Source organism: Alexandromys fortis, unplaced genomic scaffold, assembly GCF_014885135.2.
Source record: "Alexandromys fortis isolate MF-2015 unplaced genomic scaffold, M_Fortis_MF-2015_v1.1 scaffold_82, whole genome shotgun sequence".
Lineage (NCBI taxonomy): Eukaryota > Metazoa > Chordata > Mammalia > Rodentia > Cricetidae > Alexandromys > Alexandromys fortis.
Window position 1 is genome coordinate 3,778,627 of NW_026067963.1, and position 9,909 is coordinate 3,788,535.

The 9,909-nt window shown below is 46.5% G+C and overlaps 1 protein-coding gene across 1 annotated transcript; it reads right to left on the bottom strand.

The window, feature by feature from the left end:
* Positions 1–1,773: 1,773 nt before the first annotated feature.
* L3hypdh (trans-L-3-hydroxyproline dehydratase) lies at positions 1,774–9,780 on the bottom strand. Its single transcript, XM_050153584.1, has 5 exons — positions 9,062–9,780; positions 5,501–5,670; positions 4,358–4,480; positions 4,130–4,267; positions 1,774–3,048 (listed from the first exon to the last, which is right to left on the bottom strand). The coding sequence occupies exons 1-5, from the start codon at positions 9,567–9,569 to the stop codon at positions 2,923–2,925; spliced, it is 1,065 nt and encodes a 354-aa protein (XP_050009541.1). The 5' UTR covers positions 9,570–9,780; the 3' UTR covers positions 1,774–2,922.
* Positions 9,781–9,909: the final 129 nt, after the last annotated feature.

Below are 9,909 nucleotides of genomic sequence, written 5' to 3' on the forward strand. Positions count from 1 at the left end.
CGCCAGCAGCACGTCTCTCAGCTGCAGCAACTAAAACTATCTGCAGAAATTGCCGCATACCCCTTCAGGGTAAAAGCAACTCCAGCTGACAGTCATTCAATATGAAAATATAGCACCTATAGATGAACTTATTTAGTAAATTCAATCTGCAACCATTAATGCTAGTTCTAGCACAAACGTATAACAAGGAAATAAGTGTTTTTAAAAATGAAGGAATGAAATGCAACGGAGATTAAGTTGCCGGAGTGGCTGATAAAGACTTTGTATACAAAGCTGGACCACTGCGAAGGGGAGAGGAGAGATGGAGAATGCAAACACGAGATTGAGAGGAGAGTGTTGAAGTTGTCGGTGTCTGAATTCTAGGCTACATGCAGTTGGGGTTAGAACGTTGGATGTTAGGTATTACCAGTTTGTTGGAGTCACACTCTCTGGACTGGCTATACCAGAGTGAGCCAACGTGCTTGTCTGGCATCTCCTTACCATACATAAGTGGAATGAAGCAATAGCGTCCTACAGGCGAGGCAGAGAGCTCTACCCTGAGGCAGTGAATGGGGAGTGCACTATCTGCAGACAATTCTAAACCAAGAAGAGAAATAACTAAGCCTCATTGGCTCTGGTACTGCCAGAACTGACGGTTCCTAACTCTGCCACAGCTAAAGTTCTGCACCCTTGATAGCCATGGGACACTAACTGCAGTGTGCTCTTTCGGATAGAGGGTGCATATGTGGTCCATCAAGAAATGTGACTCTAAAAACAATGTATTTGTTCTAGTTAATGAGACATGAGATTAAGAGAGAAAATAGTGATTCTATTTTCATTTCATTAAATGGGGCGAATCACCTGCTCTATGGAAATTTAGTCACCCGAGTTGATGGCAGCACCTCTTTCCCTTCCCTTTGGGGTGACTGATGGTGTTGACTCCAACCTGAACTGCTTGGGGGTGATGGGGAAATAACAGATATTCACTTCCCATTTTTTTCTTTGGGTTAGGTAATCAAGTTACAGACCTCCAAAAATAAGTCAATGAAGGACTGCTGAGTGACGGAGCCACTTACCATGGATTAATCAGTATCTGGTGTGCTCAGACCTGAAGTACTACTACATACCTCATACCTCACAGGTCTACTGTGTCTTCCAAGGGCATCACAGGTAATGTTTCAATAGATGACAGACAATGATCCATTTTATTTTATTCCTGATTATTAAAAGTCAGGGCCTGAATGAACTGGCTGACCTCAAACTTTATAATCTTCTTGGCTCTAGCCCCTAAGGGCTGGGACTACAGGCATGTGTCCCCACACCTGGCTTTCAATCAATATTTTTAAGAGGCTCAAAGGTAAGTATTAACGGGCAATAATGCTAGTAATGAGATTTTTTTTTCACGTTCTAAGTCTAGCAAGCAGCTGATTCTTGAGAGTTGAGCTGATCCAAGGCTTTCTCAGAGGCCTTCAGGAAAGGACAAAGGGAAGATGAGTCCATGTCCTTGTCCAGGGAGTCTTGGTCAAGTCCAGTCTGGGGCTGGAGCCAGGGCCTAGGAGAAGTTGTGTTTCCATTCCTCGGAGCTTGGCTTTTCTCACTGAAGAGACTGGAGTTAACAGTCCCAAGGACTCTTGTGTGCGTGGCCTGTGATACCTCTGAGGTATCCTGTGCTCCCCTTGGGCAACACTGCTTGACTTAGCTTCCTGCTGACTTTGTCCCAGTATAATAGCTTTGTGCTAGCTCTGTGTCCCCCCTCCCCTCCCGCCACCACAAACAGTATACAAGATGGTGTACTTCTTTTTTTTTTTTTTTTTTTGGTTTTTCGAGACAGGGTTTCTCTGTAGCTTTGGAGCCTGTCCTGGAACTCCCTTTGTAGACCAGGCTGGCCTCGAACTCAGAGATCCGCCTGCCTCTGCCTCCCGAGTGCTGGGATTAAAGGCGTGCGCCACCACCGCCCGGCCGATGGTGTACTTCTTAAAGAACTTGTTTGGCAAAAGACATGGCCTGTGCAAGACCCCCCCCCCCCAAGCCTACCTTTTCTATCTTCTTTATCTCTGATCTGGACTTTCCTCGTTAGTACCCCGTCAGTGAAGAACTTACAAGTCAAGTTTCAGCTGATAGGACATGAGATTCATTTCATTGTAAAGGTTCAGAGATTAATTTTCACTTCCCATCTGTATTTCAACAATGTAGCATGAGCTTCTAGAGTCAATACTTAAAACCAATGAATAAACCAAACAAAGGAAAAACAACCATCCAAACACACAACAAACAAAACACCACTCCCTAACCCAAAAGCATCATCCTAGGGATGGCAAAAAAATCTGGTTACCTGTTGGTCTTTGCAGCACAGTCAGTGTCTTTGTGGCACTTGGGTACCACTAGGTGTAGATGATGGGGGCTCGGCAGCAAAGGCAACACCCCAGTAGCCCCTATAACGATGCCTGTCAAAGAAGCTGACTCCAGGTCATCTTTCCAGGATTATTTATGCCAAGTGTTGAGAACCTTGTAATAACCTGCTTCCTCAACATGCTGCTTATGGAGGCCTTAATTTTGCTCAAACTGGAGCATTAAAATAACAGACTCACAAAGTTTATTGCTGTGTGGTCTATGACTGAAGCTATCATCCAAAGAAACTTTAACACAAAGAACTGCCATTTCCACAGCGTAGATCAAGAAACTAGGTTTTAATTTGGCCCTGTATACTAACGGTTGAAACGTTTCTGATTTTTTTGCACTTTGTATGCCCCATCAGTGATATTTAGGCTCAAAAGGTTTGCAAGCAGGGAGAATAATGCCTTGCACTTAGCCTCAGTATACTGTTCTAGAAATTATAAAATTAGCCTGTATGGGTAACTGGATGCTGATTTTCATATAATACAGAGGAAACACCACTCACAGGTAATTGCTTTAGAAGGAAAACCTTAAAGCTCATGGGCAAGGTCACTTGAGAAGAAAGCCATCCCTCAAGGGGTCGTTGTCTTCCACTGTCAGGCTTGCTGTCCCCGTGTAATGGGCTTGTCCTGCAACCTCCACGATGACAGCTTTGAAGTCCCCGCACTTTCCTTCCTGAGAAAGAAGACCAGAGGAGCAAGCTGGGGAAATCCTGCGGCTGTTTGGTGTCCTGAAGGCTGGGCTCTTGGCTCTTACAGCCAGAGAAACCCACGTGTTGTTCCCTCAGCACAGAAAGGTTTTTAAGGGGGTGACAAGGTCAGATTGTGTTTTAGTTAACTGGAAAGAGGGGGCACATGGGAGAGGGACTAGAAACCCAGAAGCCTGCTAAGCGGGACCTTTTGTATTCAGAAACAAATCCTGAAAAACAGCTGCGTTAGGGTAGATGGCTTCCTACGTTAAAGGACTCTCCATGAGTACGTTCATCCACTGACATAGATTCATCATTCTGTAACAGGTTTCATTTGCTACCGAGCAGATTCACTGTTAGCACATATGCATTTGAGTTCATTACAAAAATTCTATTTCCACAACTCGCATCTTTTATGTGCTACTCTTTGAATTACAATACTTCCATAGAATAAGTCAAAAACCAAAAAGGCTCAACTCTAATGCAGTACTTCTTAAATCTTCTGGTCTCAAGAGCCCTTTACAACCTTAATATTTGAGGACCTCCACAAGCTCTTCTTTAAGCATGGCATACTCTCAGTACTTACTGGGAATTAAAGGTATTTGTTCACTGCTTCAATTGAAGACAAACTGATTACCAAGCAATGAATGCACAGAAATGAATACGCACTTTTTGTAAATAACTGTTGCCAAAAAGTTTTAAACGAGAAAAGTGGCGCCATTTTTCAATCTTGCAAGGCCCACTCCTGTCTGTCTCAATAGGAACAGCTGGGTTCTCACCTGCTTCTGTATTCAGTCATTCACATGTTTGGGCTATCACTCAGAGTGTAGCCTGCCTGCTTCTGAGAGAGCGAGGGCAAAGCTAACCATGTCTTAGTATATCATGATGAACAAACATAGTCTTGACTCATAGAAAGCACAGTGGGTCAAACCCGAGGTGCCAACACTACACTTTGAGAATTGAAGGTTGGACAGAAGTTTTTACAGGCTGGCTTTCAAGTCTAGGAATTCATCCGGCACCCAGCTCCACCCCTTCTGTCTCCCAACAAGAAGCCAGAGTTACACTGACCCTCACAGCACACCCCGTGAACACGGAGCCAGTTGCGCTGCTTTGGAAGGTTCTGGTCTGGTCCAGCTGCAGAAGGCCCTTATGATACTGCAGAGCAATTCGAGCTGTCACTCCCGAGCCCGTGGGGCTTCTGTCGACCTGTTTCAGAACCATAAGGACAGGAATTGAGTGTTCTCTACCCAGTGGTTCTAGGGTTCAAGTCTAACAGTTGAAGCCCCTGGTCCCCACCTGTTCATCTGCAAACACGCAGATGTTGGTGGTGGGCTCCTCGCTGTATGCATCTTTTCCATCTGTTAAAATAGTTCCATACAGAAAACCAAGGTCTTCACTCTCAGGATGCTTGATTTTAAACTGCAATAAAATGACCATATGTGAAATGTTTGATTCAAATTTTGCCTTTGAAATAATGTCAATGACAGACTTAATTTTCTCAATATGTATCATTTTTGAGAATCACCTAAATAAATGCTTGATATTACGTTACTCTCCAGACACAGTTTTATTTGCAGTTACGATTCTCATGTTGAGTTCCTGCTGAGGAAACTCTTCTGTATCTAACCTCAACTAGGCACCTATTTTATATGCATGCCCAGCACAGACCCTCTGTGGAGAGCTTAATTCATGATGGGTTGATCCACAGGCTGGCTATGCCTGAGTTAAAACCATGCCAAGGAAGGGGAGAATGTGGGAAAATCTAACAGAGTAAATCTTTTTTAAAGGATAGTTAAAAGAATTCAGAGGCTACTTGTAAGTAAGAAACAATTGGAGTTAGAGGGAAAAACAGAACAGAACACAATTAGTTCTAGGGGATCTGATGCCCTTTTCTGGCTTCTTGGGTGTATGGGTTCATTGTAAAACCAGCTAGTGTTCTTAACGCCTCAGCCATCTCTCCAGCCCAGTGCTACATATTTTCATTTTTCTACCTTTCATATTTTTTTCAAACTAAAGCCTTGTTAAGTGGGCCCATAACATGATCAATGCAAGCATATTAAATACCATCATGCTACTTATTCTGACCACTAATTAGATTGTCATGTAATTTTCAAATATTGTAATGTTCTTTCATCTATGAGTCCTGACTCTAGGTCGATTGGCAGAATTATGCTAGAAATGAAAGAATATACTCTTGAGTTGCTTACCGCCTAAACTGATGTGATTTTAGAGTAGAAAACCCAAACCCCCAGCAGTCAGGTCATGAGTGCTCCCAGTGTCAACGCTAGGATTCACAAGGGTCACGCGAGGGGCCTCTAGCCAGTACGCTCGTCTTAGTATGACTACAGAGGCAGGTGCATACTTTCCTTATGGATGTGATCATTGTATTTATCTAAGCACTGAGGGAGCCTTTGTCATCAAGGTAGCACGGGGACTCACCTGAGCTTTCACTGCTTCTGTCACCATGCTTGCTGCCTCCACAAGGTCCCTCGTCTTTGCAGAACACACATCAAGTCCTAATTTTTCTGCACTAACAAATGCATAAAATGCCCCACCGTACGCGATGTCCAGCACCACCTTTCCATGCCCAGGAACGTCCACTGTGAGATCTGAAAGAGGGGTTTACAGGTATGTTTGTTAGGGAAAAATGAATCACAGGAGAAATGCTCACAATAGAAAGAAATGAAACCTAAATCCATTTTCAAAATAAGTGTTGGGCAAATGAGACGGGGAAACTCTGGGACAGCCACCCGTGAACACCACAAAGAGTACACACTAGTAGAGAAGGCTTCAAATGGGATTTGAACATTATTCACAAACTGGCCATCTTCAGCTGTACTGCCAAAAGGGAAGTTTTAGAGAAGACTTCTCTAAATGTCCCATAACAGCAGCATTGGGCTTGCAGGTATGCACCACCATGCCTGGCTGCCTGCCACTTTTCTTCTTAAATAACTAAACTGCTGGCATTGGAAATTGAGAGACCATGAGCACGTTCCATGTGCCAGACACACTGCCTCCACTATTTCAGCGCTGAGAGACAGGTTCTGCGATTTAGGACGCTCCCATAATTCTGAGAAGCCCACTAAAGAAGTGGCAGAGCTTGGAGTCAAATGCAGAAGGCCCTGACTCTCACATCGCAGCCCGTTCCCCTGAAATATGTAACCTGTATTTAGAACTCCATCCCAAATCTAGCATCTTTCCTTTTGTCTACGCAAGCTCATCACTAGGATTTTACATTGATTTCCCTCGGGTTACACCTAGGGCATACCTACCAGAAGAATATCTACCACATGGGCACCTAAGAATCAGGCTGAATAAAACAGCCCTTTCTTCCCAAGTTGACTTAGACAAGAAAGACAAAATCTCAAATGCAGCACATTTGATGGATATACGAGCTTTCCAAGAAAATCGAAATGGGGTGAATTGCAAAAATGTTGAGGATGGAAGGATGAACCTGCCAGGCTTGGGTCTGGCTCCTGGTTCTGCTCCTTGGCACAGCTTTGCTGTTCTTGCACAGAAAGAGGAACTTGTACGTCCCCTACCAGAGCTGCTTTGAAAATCCGTGCAGTAATACACAGAGAGTACCCAGCACGGGCTAGTGGGTTTGGTGAATGCTAAGGTGGAAGTCAAAGTTTAATTTCCAATAGGAATGGCATTCTCAAGAGGCTTCAATTGCCAATCAGCACATTCTCCAAATTTCATTTGCTTAGCTATCGTTCAACTCCTATTCATTTACAGCCTGCTGTGGTAGACCCCTGGGATAAAGTGAACAAAACAAACGTAATTTATCACATGGGCTGCAGTGAACTCTGTAACCCTCCCCCGTGGGTATGGTTGCACCTTTGTTTCAGAGATGGTGACGTTCCTGAACATGGTCGCTGAGATAGGAAAGGGCAGATAAAGGCTCTCCAACACCATCCTCCTGCCTTTTATGTGCTGCTGGGGATGCAAGGTTCCCTGTTCCTAAGGCTTCAGTGTGAGCACTCAAGCCCACTGACTTCTGTGGCTGTCACACAGGGATGCTGGTGGGAACTCTGGTATCTAAAGGTTTGGCTAGCCCTCCCCTTACTAACCAGGGACTAATATGAACGCTGCTGCCTCCAGCTGTTAGGTCTCACAGAGTGGACTCTAACCTGCTGCTTGAATTGCTTAGGGAGAAATTAGGTGGCCAACTAGTTCAACGGCTGTTTTTCTTTTTTCTTTTCTTTTCTTTTTTTTTTTAAAAAAAACTAAACTAAAATCATAAATGGTCTCCCTCAAGCGCCAGCCTGGTTGTGATACTCATTCTCCCGAAGGGCATCGAATTCCACAGAGCCATTTATCCCCACGGGTGTTTGCCTACTGAGGTTACCCTAAGCCTGTTCTGCTACAGTGTCCTTCACACCCGGGCTGATCCGGAGTCTAATTATCCGGGGAGGATCAAGAGCAGCTTTCCTAAGAATGCTTTGCATTGCTCGGAGACTGGGGAGAAAAGCAGTGTTATGTAACCTCATTCCTGGATTGACCAAATTAGCTCCCAGCTCACTTCCAGTCACATATTAGACATCTGCACTGAAAAACTCCATCCTGCAAAGTGTGTCCGACTTTCCACTGTGGCAAAGTTCATGCTAGAGAGCTACGCATCCCAGAGACAATAAGAAACACGTAAGTCGTTAAAAACAAACAATTCCATGTTTTCAGTAACTTTCCTTTTTCTGTTGGACCACATTCATAGCTATCCTGGGAACAGGGGCCCTACGAGTGGCAGGCTGCGGCTCTCTCCAGCTGTTGCGACCCTTTAAGACAGTTCCTCATGTTGTGGTGACCCTCAACCATAAAATTATTTCTGTTGCTACTCTGTAACTGTGATGTTGCTACCGTTATGAATCGTGAAGCAAATAACGGTGTATTCTGAGGCTCTTAAGAGACCCCTGTGAAAGGACCAGGCAACCCCAAGGGGGGCTGTGACCCACAGGTTGAGAACCACTTGTGCTAGAAGGACACCTGGGATAAAAGATAAAAAGCCAGCTGCCAGGTGATTCTGAAGAGGGTTGTTCCTCTGCAGATGACCTGCTTGCAGAGATAGCAAAGACCTATTCTCGGGAACCCAGAAATCCTCTTCATGTTTTTGTGCACCCAGGAAACAACAAGCCCACTATCTTGAAGTCTCTGTTTCTTGATGAGTATTTTTTCAGATGTTTAAAAAAATTCTACCAGCATTCAGGAGGCAGAGGCAAGCAGATCTCTGTGCAATGGAGGCCAGCCCCAATATTGAAGTTGTTAATAGAAGTTAGTCTATTATATAGAATAGTGTCATTCAAGCCAGGGCTACAGAATGAGATCCTATCTCAAAACAGAACCGTCCACATGTTAAAAAAACAAAATTCTAAGAAGGTTTTATGTGCTCCTTTTTAACCCTGTGGAAATGAATGAAGGTACAGACTCAGGCAGGGATCTGAGGGGTTGTCAACTTGTGGATTTAGGCAAGAGCAGCAAATATCTGTCCCTGCAAATATAGTTCTTCCCCAAAGCCAAAGGGTCTCACCCTGTGGCTCATGCTGGCCTAGAATGACATTCTCCCTGCAGAGGGAAGGCACTTAATAGCCGGGGAAAGACAGGTCATGTTAAGTAACTTATTAGGAGACATGTGTTTACCGAGCATATTCGAAGCTAGACTGGAACTCACTGACCTCTGCTCTTAACTCCATTCTACTGTGAAATCTCTACGGGTGCCTGCCTGCCAAGTGTGGAGTCGGGATGTTGTGTAAAGACAGCACAGACTTCTTCACCACTCCACTCCAAGCTCCCCCAGGCTTTGCCTGGACGGTTAGGCAAGATAACTAAATTGCACCCACCAAGACGCCAAGACGTGTGTTTGCAGTAACTTGGAATTACCTTTTTATGAATTGCTAAAGCAAGCAGGGTGGGGTTAGTTGCGCAGGTTTATTCAGCAAAGAGCAGTGGTTAGATTTCTTCGGAGTGTGTCCCAGAACATCAGGCCTAGAGGGTCTCACCCTTTACCTGCGGCCAGGACGAAGGCCGGGACGCTGTGGAAGCGCACAGGGCCGCTACTGCGGCCACCTTCACATGCCACGAAGGCGGTCACGAGCCCGCACGGGCAGTGGATGTTGACCTGGGCCTCCCGGGCGCCGTCTGGGGGAGCAGGCACCAGTCCGAAGTCAATGGCGAAGCGGCCCAGGGCCAGCACCGCGTGGCCGCACATAGAGCTGTAGCCTTCGTTATGCAGGAACAAGACGCCCAGGTGCGCGTCGGGCAGCTCGCTCGGCACCAGGACCGCTCCGTACATGTCCCGGTGGCCGCGGGGCTCGAACACCAGCCGCTGTCGCACGTAGTCGAGGTGATCACGCATGTAGCGACGCTTGGCCAGCAACGTGGGCCCGGACACCTCCGGACACCCGGCGTGCAAGATGCGCAAGGGCTCGCCGCCCGTGTGCATATCCACTACCGACAGTGGGGGTGTCCTCGGGTCGTGTGGAGGCAGCCGGGCCACTGACAGCGCCGCCTCCATTGTCTGCGTCCGGGATTGCGGTTCAGCACAGCAGTGCTCTCTCCAAGCTGGGGATAAATGTCAAACGCCACGGGAGAACGCGCAAGGCCGGTGGCAACCGCAGGGCCAGGCGTCGGAGCAGACACCACCGGGCGACAAGCCTGGAAAATTAGACTGGGCGCGCCCACCGGGTTCGGAGAGGGACACACGGCGGGGGCGGGGCCTCGGAGACTAGACACGCGGCGGGGGCCGGGCCTAGAAACTAGTTCGCACATGGGGGTGGAGATCCATAGGCTTGGCCACACCCAGGGGCGGGGCCTTGGAGACTTTAATCACACGGCGGGGGCGGGGCTACTAAGCC

Bases quoted from the DNA above. Each gene is read 5' to 3' on its own strand.
- L3hypdh (XM_050153584.1), bottom strand. From the start codon at position 9,569: ATGGAGGCGGCGCTGTCAGTGGCCCGGCTGCCTCCACACGACCCGAGG. The intron at 4,481-5,500 runs GTGAGTCCCCGT...ATTTTATTGCAG, and splicing joins CAGAAGCAGTGAAAGCTCAG to TTTAAAATCAAGCATCCTGA. The intron at 4,268-4,357 runs GTGGGGACCAGG...GTTCTGAAACAG, and splicing joins GCGTGTTTGCAGATGAACAG to GTCGACAGAAGCCCCACGGG.